Source organism: Hemitrygon akajei, chromosome 17 (genome assembly GCF_048418815.1).
Source record: "Hemitrygon akajei chromosome 17, sHemAka1.3, whole genome shotgun sequence".
Taxonomy (NCBI): domain Eukaryota; kingdom Metazoa; phylum Chordata; class Chondrichthyes; order Myliobatiformes; family Dasyatidae; genus Hemitrygon; species Hemitrygon akajei.
Genome location: NC_133140.1, coordinates 3,810,401 through 3,828,759, shown reverse-complemented (window position 1 = coordinate 3,828,759; position 18,359 = coordinate 3,810,401). Strand labels below are relative to the sequence as shown.

Below are 18,359 nucleotides of genomic sequence, written 5' to 3'. Positions count from 1 at the left end.
CTCTGCCTCTTTGACACAGATTGAGAAGGAACCTTTAACTGCTGAACAGCTGAGCTCCATGAACCAAGCCATTGGCTTTCCAGGTGGCAACCTCATAAAACTGGCAGTAAAGGCTGAGAAACCAAACTTTGAAATCGGATCTTCTTCTCAACTCTCACTGTCCTTTGTGAAGAAAATAAACCCAGCACCAGGTGAGTGTCGGTTAGCAGGCAGGGGAAGGATCATTTTACATGTTTAAGGTTATGAGAGGCTAACGGTCATGGCACTGGTAAGATGAAGGGTCAATGCTCAGCCAGCATAGGTGCAGCAACACACACAAATACAGGTGACCCCCGTTTTTCGAAGGTTCGCTTTACGACACCTCACTGTACAAAAGACCTACATTAGTACCTGTTTTCGCTAACCAAAGAGGATTTTTGCTTTTACGAAAAAAAGACGCCTGCTTTATACGTGTGTTTACCCCGAGAAAGACTACCATGACCATGAAGCCTAGTGCGGGCAGTTGTGTGCGTATGCATGTACGTGTACTTGCGTGTACGTGCCAATTCTTTTTCTCCACATCGATTTTGGCTTGCTGTCTTCCTGATTTTGTTAAGTGAAACTACACCGTACATACAATATTTCTACTTTATATAGGCTGTATATTTATCATATCATTCCTGCTTTTACTATATGTTCATGTTATTTTAGGATTTATGTGTTAATTGGTTTGATTTGGTAGGTTATTTTTTGAGTCTGGGAACGCTCAAAAATTTTTCCCATAGAAATTAATGGTAATTACTTCTTCGCTTTACGACGTTTCGACTTACAAACTGTTTCATAGGAATGCTCTACCTTCGGATAGCAGGGGAAACCTCTATTGGAGGAGCTTGGCTGGTCAGGCCGCATATATGGAAGGGAATAATCAGTCAACATTTTGTATCTAGACCCCTCATCAGGATTTTTCCCACATGTAGAATCTCTTGTGTTTAAATCCAGTGCAGGTTTGATCAGAATGCATTTCCCAGTTTGTGAGATATCTCTCCTTCTGCACTGTTGTTTGGGTGTTTGCTAGTGTCATGTTTTTATTCTTTGAGTTAACCACAGTAGAGTTTATTAAATTTGTATGCTAGATCTTAAATCCATTCACAGAACAAATGCCATTCTTGTTGTGATACAAGATGCTGAAATCTAGTGAAATTGTGCCAAATCAATCTCAGTTGTGCACTAATGCATCTAACTCCTTCTTGGCTGAGGGTGCTGCCTGTGTGAATGCATGTTTCGGATGTTCCCTTTCTCTGTGGCTCTTTCCTGTCCATTTAAAGAGGTTTGTGTCCATGCACGCTCAGTTGTCACTGTAACTGAGAAAAGGCAGAAGTTAAAATGTATCATAGTGCAGCACAGGAACAAGCTCAAGAGTTTGCATCTGTTTCATTCCTAGTTTTGGAATTTTCGTGAGAGCCTCTGACTGTACTCACCGTGGCTTGGCTCAGACACCCAGTTTCCTTGTCGTTAGATCCACTGTGATGCACGTAGAGAAAGGTAGTGAGCTCACACAGGCCAGGGAGCTGAGATAGCACTGACAGTGTTTGAAGAGGAAGAACTGATCTAATCACACAGTATATACGGTATAGCAAGGTGGACAGGATCACCACTGAAAGTCATTAAACCATGTTAGAACTGTTGCATTAGTTTGCTGATTGATTCGTGAGCAGAGTTAGCAGCCCACAGTGTAGGCTGGGTCTATGATCTGAAACATGCAGAATAAGTGAAATTCAGCTATACCTGTCACAATGTACTCCACAGGACAATTATAATTCTGTATAGCTCCTATCACAAATGGGGTACTTCATAGGGTGTTCTGTGAGTGTGAAAATGATAAAGTAAGAGTATTCACTGAAGAAGTGAGAGCAGTGGGATAGATTTCCCTCTTCTGTTCATGAAGTTTGTATATATGCAAGGTACTGTGTCTGGCTTTATTGTTTCAAAAGACGGTAGGAAGAGTATCTACAGGCAGTTGAACTAACTGATGGAATTTGCTATTCCAGAGAGGCCACAGTTGGACCCCAATACAGCAAAGGCCTGGACCTTGTCAGCTACTGATATGAATGATGACGATGTGGTGAGATTCCTCAGAACTCTCTACCTTTACCTGTTCAATGTGGTGTGTTTCTTCAGTCTCCACTATCTCTTTCTAGACAATGTGAGATCCCTCTGTTCCCACTACTTTTCTCCAGACAATGTGGTGTGATCCTTCAGTCCCTCAACCTTTCCCTGTACAGTGTTGTGAGATCCCTCTGTCCCCATTAGCTTTCCCTGTTCAATGTGGTGAGATCCCTCTGTTCCCTACACCTTTCCCTGTTCAAGGTGGTGAGATCCCTCTGTTCCCATTAGCTTTCCCTGTTCAATGTGGTGAGATCCCTCTGTCCCCATTAGCTTTCCCTGTTCAATGTGGTGAGATCCCTCTGTTCCCTACACCTTTCCCTGTTCAATGTGGTGAGATCCCTCTGTTCCCATTAGCTTTCCCTGTTCAATGTGGTGAGATCCCTCTGTTCCCTACACCTTTCCCTGTTCAAAGTGGTGAGATCCCTCTGTCCCCATTAGCTTTCCCTGTTCAATATGGTGAGATCCCTCTGTTCCCATTAGCTTTCCCTGTTCAATGTGGTGAGATCCCTCTGTTCCCTACACCTTTCCCTGTTCAATGTGGTGAGATCCCTCTGTTCCCATTAGCTTTCCCTGTTCAATGTGGTGAGATCCCTCTGTTCCCTACACCTTTCCCTGTTCAATGTGGTGAGATCCCTCTGTTCCCATTAGCTTTCCCTGTTCAATGTGGTGAGATCCCTCTGTTCCCTACACCTTTCCCTGTTCAATGTGGTGAGATCCCTCTGTTCCCATTAGCTTTCCCTGTTCAATGTGGTGAGATCCCTCTGTTCCCTACACCTTTCCCTGTTCAATGTGGTGAGATCCCTCTGTTCCCATTAGCTTCCCCTGTTCAGTGTGGTGAGATCCCTCTGTCCCCATTAGCTTTTTCTGTTCAATGTGGTGAGATCCCTCTGTTCCCATTAGCTTTCCCTGTTCAATGTGGTGAGATCCCTCTGTCCCCATTAGCTTTCCCTGTTCAATGTGGTGAGATCCCTCTGTTCCCTACACCTTTCCCTGTTCAATGTGGTGAGATCCCTCTGTCTCCATTAGCTTTCCCTGTTCAATGTGGTGAGATCCCTCTGTCCCCATTAGCTTTCCCTGTTCAATGTGGTGAGATCCCTCTGTTCCCTACACCTTTCCCTGTTCAATGTGGTGAGATCCCTCTGTTCCCATTAGCTTTCCCTGTACAGTGTTGTGAGATTCCTCTGTCCCCATTAGCTTTCCCTGTTCAATGTGGTGAGATCCCTCTGTTCCCTACACCTTTCCCTGTTCAATGTGGTGAGATCCCTCTGTTCCCTACACCTTTCCCTGTTCAATGTGGTGAGATCCCTCTGTTCCCATTAGCTTTCCCTGTACAGTGTTGTGAGATTCCTCTGTCCCCATTAGCTTTCCCTGTTCAATGTGGTGAGATCCCTCTGTTCCCTACACCTTTCCCTGTTCAATGTGGTGAGATCCCTCTGTCCCCATTAGCTTTCCCTGTTCAATGTGGTGAGATCCCTCTGTTCCCATTAGCTTTCCCTGTTCAATGTGGTGAGATCCCTCTGTTCCCTACACCTTTCCCTGTTCAATGTGGTGAGATCCCTCTGTCCCCATTAGCTTTCCCTGTACAGTGTTGTGAGATTCCTCTGTCCCCATGAGCTTTCCCTGTTCAATGTGGTGAGATCCCTCTGTCCCCATTAGCTTTCCCTGTTCAATGTGGTGAGATCCCTCTGTTCCCTACACCTTTCCCTGTTCAATGTGGTGAGATCCCTCTGTTCCCTACACCTTTCCCTGTTCAATGTGGTGAGATCCCTCTGTTCCCTAAACCTTTCCCTGTTCAATGTGGTGAGATCCCTCTGTTCCCTACACCTTTCCCTGTTCAATGTGGTGAGATCCCTCTGTTCCCTACACCTTTCCCTGTTCAATGTGGTGAGATCCCTCTGTTCCCATTAGCTTTCCCTGTTCAATGTGGTGAGATCCCTCTGTCCCCATTAGCTTTCCCTGTTCAATGTGGTGAGATCCCTCTGTTCCCATTAGCTTTCCCTGTACAGTGTTGTGAGATTCCTCTGTCCCCATTAGCTTTCCCTGTTCAATGTGGTGAGATCCCTCTGTTCCCTACACCTTTCCCTGTTCAATGTGGTGAGATCCCTCTGTTCCCATTAGCTTTCCCTGTACAGTGTTGTGAGATTCCTCTGTCCCCATTAGCTTTCCCTGTTCAATGTGGTGAGATCCCTCTGTTCCCTACACCTTTCCCTGTTCAATGTGGTGAGATCCCTCTGTTCCCATTAGCTTTCCCTGTACAGTGTTGTGAGATTCCTCTGTCCCCATGAGCTTTCCCTGTTCAATGTGGTGAGATCCCTCTGTCCCCATTAGCTTTCCCTGTTCAATGTGGTGAGATCCCTCTGTTCCCTACACCTTTCCCTGTTCAATGTGGTGAGATCCCTCTGTTCCCATTAGCTTTCCCTGTACAGTGTTGTGAGATTCCTCTGTCCCCATTAGCTTTCCCTGTTCAATGTGGTGAGATCCCTCTGTTCCCTACACCTTTCCCTGTTCAATGTGGTGAGATCCCTCTGTCCCCATTAGCTTTCCCTGTTCAATGTGGTGAGATCCCTCTGTTCCCATTAGCTTTCCCTGTTCAATGTGGTGAGATCCCTCTGTTCCCTACACCTTTCCCTGTTCAATGTGGTGAGATCCCTCTGTCCCCATTAGCTTTCCCTGTACAGTGTTGTGAGATTCCTCTGTCCCCATGAGCTTTCCCTGTTCAATGTGGTGAGATCCCTCTGTTCCCATTAGCTTCCCCTGTTCAGTGTGGTGAGATCCCTCTGTCCCCATTAGCTTTCTCTGTTCAATGTGGTGAGATCCCTCTGTTCCCATTAGCTTTCCCTGTTCAATGTGGTGAGATCCCTCTGTCCCCATTAGCTTTCCCTGTTCAATGTGGTGAGATCCCTCTGTTCCCTACACTTTTCCCTGTTCAATGTGGTGAGATCCCTCTGTCTCCATTAGCTTTCCCTGTTCAATGTGGTGAGATCCCTCTGTTCCCATTAGCTTTCCATGTTCAATGTGGTGAGATCCCTCTGTTCCCTACACCTTTCCCTGTTCAATGTGGTGAGATCCCTCTGTTCCCATTAGCTTTCCCTGTACAGTGTTGTGAGATTCCTCTGTCCCCATGAGCTTTCCCTGTTCAATGTGGTGAGATCCCTCTGTCCCCATTAGCTTTCCCTGTTCAATGTGGTGAGATCCCTCTGTTCCCTACACCTTTCCCTGTTCAATGTGGTGAGATCCCTCTGTTCCCATTAGCTTTCCCTGTACAGTGTTGTGAGATTCCTCTGTCCCCATTAGCTTTCCCTGTTCAATGTGGTGAGATCCCTCTGTTCCCTACACCTTTCCCTGTTCAATGTGGTGAGATCCCTCTGTTCCCATTAGCTTTCCCTGTACAGTGTTGTGAGATTCCTCTGTCCCCATGAGCTTTCCCTGTTCAATGTGGTGAGATCCCTCTGTCCCCATTAGCTTTCCCTGTTCAATGTGGTGAGATCCCTCTGTTCCCTACACCTTTCCCTGTTCAATGTGGTGAGATCCCTCTGTTCCCATTAGCTTTCCCTGTACAGTGTTGTGAGATTCCTCTGTCCCCATTAGCTTTCCCTGTTCAATGTGGTGAGATCCCTCTGTTCCCTACACCTTTCCCTGTTCAATGTGGTGAGATCCCTCTGTCCCCATTAGCTTTCCCTGTTCAATGTGGTGAGATCCCTCTGTTCCCATTAGCTTTCCCTGTTCAATGTGGTGAGATCCCTCTGTTCCCTACACCTTTCCCTGTTCAATGTGGTGAGATCCCTCTGTCCCCATTAGCTTTCCCTGTACAGTGTTGTGAGATTCCTCTGTCCCCATGAGCTTTCCCTGTTCAATGTGGTGAGATCCCTCTGTCCCCATTAGCTTTCCCTGTTCAATGTGGTGAGATCCCTCTGTTCCCTACACCTTTCCCTGTTCAATGTGGTGAGATCCCTCTGTTCCCTACACCTTTCCCTGTTCAATGTGGTGAGATCCCTCTGTTCCCTAAACCTTTCCCTGTTCAATGTGGTGAGATCCCTCTGTTCCCTACACCTTTCCCTGTTCAATGTGGTGAGATCCCTCTGTTCCCTACACCTTTCCCTGTTCAATGTGGTGAGATCCCTCTGTTCCCATTAGCTTTCCCTGTTCAATGTGGTGAGATCCCTCTGTCCCCATTAGCTTTCCCTGTTCAATGTGGTGAGATCCCTCTGTTCCCTACACCTTTCCCTGTTCAATGTGGTGAGATCCCTTTGTTCCCATTAGCTTTCCCTGTTCAATGTGGTGAGATCCCTCTGTTCCCATTAGCTTTCCCTGTTCAATGTGGTGAGATCCCTCTGTTCCGTACACCTTTCCCTGTTCAATGTGGTGAGATCCCTCTGTTCCCATTAGCTTTCCCTGTTCAATGTGGTGAGATCCCTCTGTTCCCTACACCTTTCCCTGTTCAATGTGGTGAGATCCCTCTGTCCCTACTACCTTTCACCGTTGAATGTTGAGAGATCCCTCTGTCCCCATTAACTTTCCCGTACAATGTGGTGAGATCCCTCTGTCCCTATTACCTTTCACCGTTGAATGTTGAGAGATCCCTCTGTCCCCACTACCTTTCCCTGTTTAATGTGGTGAGGTCCCTCTGTCCCCTCCACCTTTACCAAGCACATCTTTTCCTTCCCCCCCCCCCCCCTTCTGCTTTCCTCAGGGATCTCTCCCTACGCGACTCCCTTGTCCATTCGTCCCCCCCCATCCCTTCCCACCGATTTCCCTCCTGGCACTTATCCTTGTAAGCAGAACAAGTGCTACACCTGCCCTTATATTTCCTCCGTTATCACCATTCAGGGCCCCAGACAGTCCTTCCAGGTGAGGCAACACTTCACCTGTGAGTCGGCTGGTGTGGTATACTGCGTCCGGTGCTCCTGGTGTGGCCTTTTACATATTGGTGAGACCCAACGCAGACTGGGAGACCGTTTTGCTGAACACCTACGCTCGGTCCGCCAGAGAAAGCAGGATCTCCCAGTGGCCACACATTTTAATTCCACGTCCCATTCCCATTCTGATATGTCTATCCATGGCCTCCTCTACTGTCAAGATGAAGCCACACTCAGGTTGGAGGAACAACAGCTTATATACTGGCTAGGTAGCCTCCAACCTGATGGCATGAACATCGACTTCTCTAACTTCCATTAATGCCCCTCCTCCCCTTCTTACCTCATCCCTGATATACTTAGTTTCTCCCCCCTCTTTTTTTTCTCTCTCTTTCTGCCCATCACTCTGCCTGTTCTCCATCTCCCTGTGGTAATCCTCTCCCCCTTTCTTTCTCCCTAGGCCTCCCGACCCATGATCCTTTCCCTTCTCCAGCTCTGTATCCTTTTTGCCAATCACCTTTCCGGCTCTCAGCTTCACCCCACCCAGTCCGGTCTTCTATCATTTCGCATTTTCCCCTCCCCCTCCTACTTTCAAATCTCTTACTATCTTTCCTTTCAGTTAGTCCTGACGAAGGGTCTCGGCCCAAAACGTCAACAGTACTTCTTATAGATGGTGCCTGGCCTGCTGTGTTCCACCAGCATTTTGTGTGTGTCCCTCTGTCCCCCTACCCTTTCCCTGTTCAATGTGGTGAGGTCCGTCTGTCCCCTCTACCTTTCCCTATTCAATGTGGTGAGATACCTCTGTCCCTATTACCTTTCACTGTTGAATGTTGTGAGATCCGTCTGTCCCCATTACTTTCCTTGTTCAATGTGGTGAAATCCCTCTGTCCCCTCTACCTTTCCCTATTCAATGTGGTGAGATACCTCTGTTCCTATTACCTTTCATTGTTGAATGTTGTGAGATCCCTCTGACCCACTACCTTTCCCTGTTCAGTGTGGTGAGATCCGTCTGTCCCCATTACTTCCCCTGTTCAATGTGGTGAGATCCCTCTGTCCCCTCTACCTTTCCCTATTCAATGTGATGAGATACCTCTGTTCCTATTACCTTTCATTGTTGAATGTTGTGAGATCCCTCTGACCCACTACCTTTCCCTGTTCAGTGTGGTGAGATCCCTCTGTCCCCATTACTTCCCCTGTTCAATGTGGTGAGATCCCTCTGTCCCCTCTACCTTTCCCTATTCAATGTGATGAGATACCTCTGTTCCTATTACCTTTCATTGTTGAATGTTGTGAGATCCCTCTGACCCACTACCTTTCCCTGTTCAGTGTGGTGAGATCCCTCTGTCCCCATTACTTCCCCTGTTCAATGTGGTGAGATCCCTCTGTCCCCTCTACCTTTCCCTGTTCAATGTGGTGAGATACCTCTGTTCCTATTACCTTTCATTGTTGAATGTTGTGAGATCCCTCTGACCCACTACCTTTCCCTGTTCAGTGTGGTGAGATCCCTCTGTCCCCTCTACCTTTCCCTATTCAATGTGGTGAGATACCTCTGTTCCTATTACCTTTCATTGTTGAATGTTGTGAGATCCCTCTGTCCCACTACCTTTCCCTGTTCAGTGTGGTGAGATCCCTCTGTCCCCATTACTTTTCCGTTCAATGTGGTGAGATTCCTCAATCCCCACTACCTTTCCCTGTTTGATTCTTTGCACCATTCTATTTTGTATTTATTATTATTACATTATGTGTACTCTGTGAGTTTTATGCTAACAAAGAATTTCATTGCAGACTGGTGTACAATATGTGACAATAAAGGAATCTAATTGAAAAAAATGTTGGAAAGCAGGTCAGGGTTATCTGTCAAGAGAGATATAGGGTTAATATTTGGATCAAAGTTAATCACTATCATTAAAACCTGCTTTCTGTATTCTTCAATTATTGCTGCTTGATCTCAGTATTAGTAACTAAAAGGTGAAATGTATTTCCTGATGCCACAGGCTTCAGCTGATGTCCTGAAAGGATGGGTGATTCCATCCTTTTCCCAGTTAGACCATAAGATCATAAAACATAGGAGCAGTATTAGGCCATTTGGCTCATTGAGTCTGCTCCACCATTCAATCATAGCTGATGCCTTTTTCCCTCCTCAACCCACTCCCCGGCCTTCTCCCTGTAACCTTTGATGCAATGTCCAATCAAGAACTTATCAAGCTCTGCCTTAACTGCACCCAACAACCTGGCCTCCACAGCTGACTGTGGAAACAAATTCCACAAATTCGCCTCCTTCTGGCTAAAGAAATTTCTCTGCATTGCTGTTTAAATGGACACCCCTCTATCATGAAGCTGTGCCCTCTTGTCCTAGACACCCTCACCATGGGAAACATCCTTTCCACAACTACTCTGTCTCGGCCTTTCAACATTCGAAAGATTTCAGTAAGGTCCCCCTTCATCCTTCTAAATTCCAGCGAGTACAGATCCAGAGCTATCAAATGTTCCTCAAATGATAACCCTTTCATTCCCAGGATCATCCTTGTAAACCTCCTCTGAACCCTCTCCAATGCCAGCATATCTTTTTTTTAGATGAGGAGCCGAACACTTCACAATACTCAAGGTGAGGCCTCACCAGTGCCTTATAGTCTCAGAATCACATCCTTGTTCTTGCATTCTAGACCTCTTGAAATGAATCCTAACATTGCATTTGCCTTCCTCACCACCTCTCACTCACTTTTCCAAGCTTCTGAATCCACCCCTACTATTTAATCTAAATCCCTATCCACAGTCCTGGTTATGTAATTCACCAGGACCCCATCAGAACAGCTTCCTGCTTTCCAACAATGGCACCACTATCCCACAAATTCAAACCCACTTAACCCAGACCAATCTTTTACCAAGTGATTTAGGTAACAGTCCAGATATTATTGCCTCTTTGGTTATGCATTTTAATTTGGTCCTTAGCTGCTTGAATTCTCTCAATAGAACCTCTTTCCTTGTTAACCCTATGCCATTGACACTCACATGAACTACAACTAAATGTTTCCCCTCCCATTCCACATTCCTCTGCAAGTCAAATGGGATGTCCTGAATCTGGACATTTGGCAGAGAATACTGCCTTCAGGACTCTCAATCCTTGTGATAGAGAATTGTGTCTATTCCTCTGACTGTACTATCCCCAATTGTAACTACATTTCTCTTCTCTCCCCACTCTTGAATGGCTCCCTGAACCACAGTGCCACAGCTCAGCTGCTCATCTTTCCTAGAGCCTCTCATACTGGCAGGGAATAACAATCTCAGACCTGTTGGCAAGTTCAAGGGCTGAAGTTACTCTATGATTCCCCTACCTGCCTCACTCACAATCGTACCCACTTGTCCCTGGCCATGGACCTTCTCTGAAGCAGTTAACCTAATGGGTGTGACTGCCTCTTGCAACAGTGCTCAGGTAACTCTTGCCCTCCCTGATCTATTGCAGAATTTGAAGCTCAGATTTCAGGTCATCTACTTTGAGCCTGAGTTCCTAGAGCAGCCAACACTTGCTGCAGATGTGATCAGCAGGAAGTCCAGTGGTTCCACATCATGCAAGCTACAATACATTACCTGATCATACATCCCTACTTTATTTACAGTAAATAGTTGTCTCCAAGTAGTTTAAATAGTAGTCCCCTCTCTCTCTTCCTCTCCCTCTCCTCTCACAACACCTCCCCCTCCATAACTCCACACTCCCTTTCACCCCACGTGCTCTGCTGCCTCATCCTTCTACTTTTTATACACTGTTCCAGCTGCTTCTTTCCCCAGCACCTTCACTCCACCCTCTCTTTTCCCCACAGTGACATATTCCTGCTGCCCTTTCCCTCACCGTGAGTGGAATCTGAGTCTCCAACTTCAACTCCTTCATTCTGAGTGCTTTCCCGCTTGGGTGTCTTTTCAGTTCTGGTGACTGCGCAGGTTGTTAATCAGCATTGGGGCAAGCACGTAGGTGATCTTCCTGCCCATGTCCTGACTGGAAGAACATGTCTAGTAATTGGGAGGAGAGGGCAGTGATATCATTGTCTAGTTCTCCAGAGGCTTGAGCTGCATGTCCAACCTGCAGGTATGAATTTCAAAGGTTGTCACTCTGGTGTTAGGTTGACGATGACACCACAATTGTTGGCGAATCAAAGGTGCTGATGAATCAGCAGATAAAAGACAAATTGAAAATCTGGCTGAGTGGTGCCATAGGAACAACCTCTCACTTCAGTGTCAGCAATTGAGAACACCTATATGGAACACTGTCACTGGAAAGCAGCATCCCTCATCAAGGACCCCCACCATGCTCTATTCTCACTATCAGAAGGAAGGTACAGGAGCCTCAGGACCCACATCAGCAAGTTCAGGAGCAGCCCTCAGCCATCAAACTCTTGAATTGGAGGGGATTGTTTCACTCATCCCATTACTGAACTGTTACTACAACTTATGGACTCACTTTCAAGGTCTCTTCATCTCATGATCTCGACATATATTGCTATTTTTTTTCCTCAGCGCAAGCCGGTAAAACCTGTGATACTGGCAGAGCCAAGCACACATTTCTCAATTGCCAGAAACTTTCAGACTGTTCTAGTGCTGTTTAGTGTTGTGGCTTTCTGAAGATTTACATAAATATTGTGTGCAGGCCTTAATGTGTAGTGACTTTGAGATGATACCAGTTGTAGATGTTACTATTGGAACAATGTATACCCTGTTCATGTTCCATTCTCTTTCAATTTCCTTTTTTTAATTTAGCATATTTCTGGTGTTTTTCATCTTATTGATTACTATATGGTATGTGTGTTTGGAAGGGCTGTAAAAAGTTGTTTTTGCTTGTTTATCCTGTAATATTATATTTGGATTGTTATTATGAATTGTCCTATTTGTAATAAAGGTTCAGTTGTAATATAATTTATCGGACTCTGATGGAAAACTGGATCAGGCTCGTATTTATAGGAAGGTATGGTTTTTATGAGTTTGTACTTTAAAACAAGGTTTTGGTGAATGATGTTTGCCACTTGATTGTGCCTGTATAACTAATCAGATTAAGTTAAACTGCTACTGGATCCCACAAAGGTTGGGGGGGGGGGGGGTTGTGGATAGTGTGGAGGGCTGTCAGAGGTTACCGCAGGACATTGATAGGATGCAAAACTGGGCTGAGAAGTGACAGATGGAGTTCAACCCAGATAAGTGTGAGGTGGTTAATTTTGGTAGGTCAAATATGATGGCAGAATTAATGGAATTAATAGTATTAATGGTAAGGTTCTTGGCAGCGTGGAGGATCAGAGGAATCTTGAGGTCTGAGTCCATAGGAACTCAAAGGTGCTGCACAGGTTGACTCTGTGGTTAAGAAGGCATACAGTGCATTGGCCTTCATCAATCGTGGGATTGAGTTTAAGAGCTGAGAGGTAATGTTGCAGCTATATAGGACCCTGGTCAGACCCCACTTGGAGTACTGTGCTCAGTTCTGGTCGTCTCATTACAGGAAGGATGTGTAATTACAGAATTACACTCATTACAGAAAGAGTGCAGAAGAGATTTACAAGGATGTTTAAAGAGCAAACACGAGGACATCTGCAGATGCTGGAAATTCAAACAACACACACAAAATGCTGGTGGAACACAGCAGGCCAGGCAGCATCTATAAGGAGAAGCACTGTCAACGTTTCGGGCCGAGACCCTTCATCAGGACTAACTAAAGAGAAAGATACTAAGAGATTTGAAAGTAGTGGGGGGAGGGGGAAATGCGAAATGATAGGAGAAGACCGGAGGGGGTGGGATGAAGCTAACAGCTGGAAAGGTGATTGGCGAAAGTGATACCGAGCTGGAGAAAGGAAAGGATCATGGGACGGGAGGCCTCGGGAGAAAGAAAGGGGGAGGGGGTGGAGCACCAGATGGAGATGGAGAACAGGCAGGGTGATGGGCAGAGAGAGAGAAAAAAACAAACCACTAAATATGTCAGGGATGGGGTAAGAAGGGGAGGAGGGGCATTAACAGAAGTTAGAGAAGTCAATGTTCATGCCATCCGGTTGGAGACTACCCAGCCGGTATACAAGGTGTTGCTCCTCCAACCTGAGTGTGGCTTCATCTTGACAGTAGAGGAGGCCATGGATAGACATATCAGAATGGGAATGGGACGTGGAATTAAAATGTGTGGCCACTGGGAGATCCTGCTTTCTCTGGTGGACCGAGCGTAGGTGTTCAGCGAAATGGTCTCCCAGTCTTCATCCCACCCCCTCCGGTCTTCTATCATTTCGCATTTCCCCCTCCCCCCACTACTTTCAAATCTCTTAGTATCTTTCTCTTCAGTTAGTCCTGACGAAGGGTCTCGGTCCGAAACGTCGACAGTGCTTCTCCTTATAGATGCTGCCTGGCCTGCTGTGTTCCACCAGCATTTTGTGTGTGTTGTTTACAAGGATGTTTCCTGGATTGGGGAGCATGCCTTATGAGAATAGGTTGAGTGAACTCGGCCTTTTCTCCTTGGAGCGACGGAGGATGAGAGGTGACCTGACAGAGGTGTACAAGATGATGAGAGGCATTGATCATGTGGATAGTCGGAGGCTTTTTCCGAGGGTTGAGATGGCTAACATAAGAGTGCACAGTTTTAAGGTGCTTGGAAGTAGGTACAGAGGAGATGTCAGGGTTAAGTTTTTTACACAGAGAATGGTGAGTGGATACAGTAGGCTCTTTTAAGAGATTCCTGGATAGGTACATGGAGATTACAGAAATAGAAGGCTACGTGTAACCCAAGGTAATTCTAAGTTAAGGACATGTTTGGCACAGCATTGTGGGCCGAAGGGCCTGTATTGTGCTGTAGGTTTTCTATGTTTCTATGTAACGAGATAGATTGTTTCTGGTTTTTCGTGGCATTTTCTGCATATATCATCTTGAATCTGGTGGTCTTTTATTATGTACTTTTGATCATTTTTGTGTTAACCAGCAGGTCCTGTATTGCCACAAGGCATCCTGTTTCTGGGTAGAAGTCTCCAACTCTAAGCCAGGTGTTCAATGCTTCCTTGTCAACATCTCGTCTGTTCAGATCATGGGGATCTCTTCCATTAGTTAACATTTTCTTCAATAGTGATCCTTGTGTGGAGTACTGAATCCTATTTTTGTTGATGAAAGTATATCCTTAAAAGTTTATTATTATTATTTCTATTTTTGTATTTGCACTATTTTTTTTAGTTTTGCACATTGGTTGTTGTCTATCCTGTTGGGTGCATCTTTCATTGATTCTGTTGTGTTTCTTGTAGTTACTGTGATTGCCTGCAAAAAATGAATCTCAGGGTTATATATTGTGACATATATGTACTTTGATGATAAATTTACTTTGAACTTTGAGTGTAGAATATTTTCAGGGGAAAGGAGAACAGCCAAAGTTCACATTGCATTTCGTTACTAATGTCTTAAGTAGAAAACAGGATGAGGCCCTTCCTTCTGTCTCTTGGCCCCTTACCCACTGCCCCACTCATCCCACTCCCTATCTATCTGCTTAACTAATGTTTATTAGGGTGAGAAACCTGTTAACTTGCCCACACAGGCAGCCCTTTGGGACAACTTCTGTTACCGTGGACATGTGATGTCATTCTAGGTTTTAATGTCTTTACCATAGAAACTATGAAGTGGTGGTGTTTATGCATATCCAAGAAGCATGAAGAACTGTGAGGATTGACATCAGTTCTCCCCTCCCTGTTCTTCCACAGGATCTTATTGACTCTGATGAGCTGCTGGATGAAAATGATTTGAAGAAGCCCGACCCAGCCTCGCTCCGTATTATGAGCTGTGGAGACAACAAGAAAAAGAAGCGGGCCTGTAAAAACTGGTCAGTGTTCAGCTCACATCCAAATCCCTGAGGTGGTACAGAGACCATATGAACTGTCTGCCTGGTAGTCTGTGATGCCAGCCAATTGTACCCCTGCCCAGAACCTCCCTGCTGACATATCTACTTGATGTACATTGCACCTTCTGGTTTTCATTTTCATGTACCTACCTCTCCAACCCAATGTGCTGTTACTACCTCCTCAGAATCTGTCCCTATTTAATCCTTGCCCTCACCCACGGGAAGCTCGTCTCCCCCCTTTGCTCTTGTACTCCCTGTTCCATGGCCAAGGAATTGACACCTATTAGCCTTTAACAATATCCCAATTTACCTGCACTGCCACTGGCCACCCCTATCTTTTTACACGTCCTGCTCCCCCCCCCCCCAGCCGCTGTCTCACTTCCACCACATCATAGTAAAACCCTAACTCTTGAAACACCTGCTCACGAAATGCACCTCTACCCATAATTGTGCCTCACTCCCCTCTCCCTTATTACCTTTCCACTCCTCATCTGCCCTCTTACCCCCGAAGCTCTCAGCTTTATATGTTTCTGTGGTCGTGCGGGTCTGTAGGATGATATGTTGGCTCACTGGTGCCAGGGATATGGTTATAGAGCCGGTACAGAACATTCTGAAGAAGAGGAGTTCCTACAGAGTGAATTAAGGAGTTGGGTAGAAGGTTAAAGAGTGCAACTTTGAGGCTACGTCCACACTAGACCAGATAAATCCGTAACCAAAGCTTTTCCTCTTCGTTTTGACCCTCCGTCCACACTGAAACGGTGTTCTCCCCCAAAAACGGAACTTTTCTAAAGCGCCCTCCAGAGTGTTTAAATTTGAAAATGCCGCTTGGGCAAGAGTAGTGTGGACGTGGTAAGCAGAGATTTCTAGAAACGCTGTCATGACGTGCCGGAACAGATGGCCGCATTTCATTGTTTTCCTGAACGCAACCCCCACACAACAGACAGCAATGAGACTGAAGCCAGAAGAGTTAGAAATGTACACACCAAATACTTTGACCCATAACTTACTAAATAAATAAGCATACTCACTTTGCCCTGTTTTCTGTCCTTGCTTTGTATGAAGGTGGTTTATCTATTTATGCAAATCTCTGACAATAGATGTATAACAGCCTACTGTAACATAGTATAGAAATACAAGATAACACTGATGCAGACATGTTTTATGCATTTAACAAGGTGCTTTATTAATGCAACAGAGTTATTCAGTTTTTCAATGTTTGTCGTCAGCCAGGTCATACTGTCCGTGAACTCCCTGTCGGTTACCTCCATACGCTCCAGTATTTGTTTTTTTAGTTTTAAGTCCTCTGGTGCGAGAGGCAACAAGCTGTCTGTTGTTTGGCAATTTTGTTTTAAGTTTTTCTAGTCTGTAACTACAAACGTGGACTTCCACTGCGAGATTCGACACCAAATGTTGCTTTTTTTCTGTAGATGTGTCCTGCACATGCCCAGTAGGAGGAAATTCGCCTAAATACCCATTTTAATGTGGACGGAGGTATTTTCAAAAACGCTTGGTGTGGACGTCTGTCGTTTTTACACGAAACTGGCATTTTCAAAATTATCCGGTCTAGTGTGGACGTAGCCTAAGATTGTACTCTCAGGATTATTCCCTGTGCCATATGGTAATTAGGAGGATAGGACAGATTAACACGGACTTATCTGGTACAAGAAGGAGGGCTTTAGATTTGAGCATCAGTAGATTCACTTCTTGGGTAAGCACAAAGACTGGTTGCACCTAAACAGGAGGATTGCCAATATCTTTTTAAGGAGGTTTGTTTATGGTACTTGGAAGAGTTTAAACTGATTTGGTAGGTGGGTGGGAAGCATTATAGCAGAAGGCAAGATTGATCTGAATATAGAGGGGAATTCCTGTGATCAAAATTGCAGGTAAGAAGAGCATTCAGAGCTAGTAGGCTCTGTAGCATTTATGAACAATCTCATGGGTAAGTCTGATGAGCTTGGATCAGCAATTTGGTTTATGATATTATTATAATCACGGTAGAGAGAAGGGCATTGACTAGCATCTCAAAGTTCCAGGCTTTAGAAATTTCAAAAGTGACAAGGGGAGTCACACATTTGATTAGAAAGAACATAACAAGTCTTGCGATATTCTGGAGGGGTCCAACGAGTCCATAAAGGTAGAATTTAGGAATAAGAGAAAGTTCAATCAGTTTACTCTAGGCCTCCCAATAGTCATTGGGAGAGAATATAAAACAGTACAACAGAGCTCTTTAGCTCTGATATTAAATCAATTACTTCTAGGACTGCTTTTCAGATTGGAAGTCTGTGACCAGTGGTGTACCACAGGGATTTGCAGCAATTCTGAATTCTGTGTTGTGTAGTTAGGAAGACAATTGGGGAGCTTAAGGTGAAGGAACCCTGAAGAGACAGTGATCATGATATAATGTAATTCACATTGATTGAGGGAACTGCAATTTGGTGTAACACTATTAGAGTTAAGTAAAGTTAACTATAGTCACATAAGGGAGGAGCGAGACAGAGTTGATTGGAAGTGGACTATAGCAGAAAAGATGATGAAGCAGCAGTGTCAGGGATTTCTGAAGAGACAGCAAAATTTCATCACAAGAAGAAGCACTAAGACACCATAGCTGACAAAGGAAGTCAGAGACAACGCAGTAGTGTAGCAGTTAACATAATGCTTTGCAGTACCAGCAAGAAGGTTCTGGGGAAGCTGCAAAGCCTGAATTTGGATAAATCATCTGGACTAGATAAGACTACAGCCCAGAGTTCTGAGAGAGGGACCTGAAGAGATTGTGGAGGCATTCGTAGTGATCTTCCAAGGAACAGTGAAATTCAGGGTGTGTTCCAGGGGACTAGAAAACTACAACTATGACACTACTGCTTAAGGAAGGAGAGAGGTAATGTAGGATGGTCATCTTGGGTAGTATGAGCCAGATTTGGAGTGTTAAATCCATCAGTTTGTTCTGGTGGCTAGAGTGGGTATAGTGAAGATGTTTCCATTATTGGGTCATAAAGCAACACAACACAATTATAGGCCCCTGAGCCCAATTAGTCCATACCACCCAGGTGCCCAGTTTCTTGGGTTTGGCTCATATTCCTCTAATCTCTGCCCTTAACATGTACCTATCCAAGTGTTTCTTATATGATGACTGCCTCAGCCATAAACTAGTGGGAAAGTCTATTAAACTGAGATGAAGAGGAATTTCTTCACCCAAAGGTGAATGTGTGGAAAATTTTTGCCTGTGAGGGCTGTGGAATCTGTTATTGGGTGTATTTAAAGCAGAGATTGAGAGGCTGTTGTTTGGTAAAGTGGTTCAAGATTGAATGATGGTGAGAAAATGGGTTTGAGAAGAAATATCAACTGTTATTGAATGATGGCACAGTCTCAATGGGCAGAATGGTATAGTTCTGCTCCTACGGCATATCTTGTGGTTTTAAGGATTCTTGGTGGTGTTATAGGTAGCAAGGAGGTTGTGTTACACTTCAGTAGAATATACATCAGACAGAAAGTTAGGCAGAGCATTGGTAGATAGAATTCAATCCTGACAAACG

At 45.1% G+C, this 18,359-nt stretch overlaps 1 protein-coding gene across 3 annotated transcripts in view; it reads left to right on the top strand.

Moving 5' to 3' along the window:
* Positions 1-18,359, top strand: part of ciapin1 (cytokine induced apoptosis inhibitor 1) — a 57,231-nt gene that overhangs the window by 31,061 nt on the left and 7,811 nt on the right. For 2 of the 3 annotated variants that reach the window (XM_073069583.1, XM_073069584.1), the window contains exons 5-7: positions 20-191; positions 2,028-2,143; positions 14,693-14,811. In XM_073069583.1, coding sequence (XP_072925684.1) covers positions 20-191; positions 2,028-2,143; positions 14,693-14,811 — 407 coding nt within the window. The remainder of the gene's footprint in view (positions 1-19; positions 192-2,027; positions 2,144-14,692; positions 14,812-18,359) is intronic. The other variant, XM_073069585.1, reaches the window with a different exon arrangement.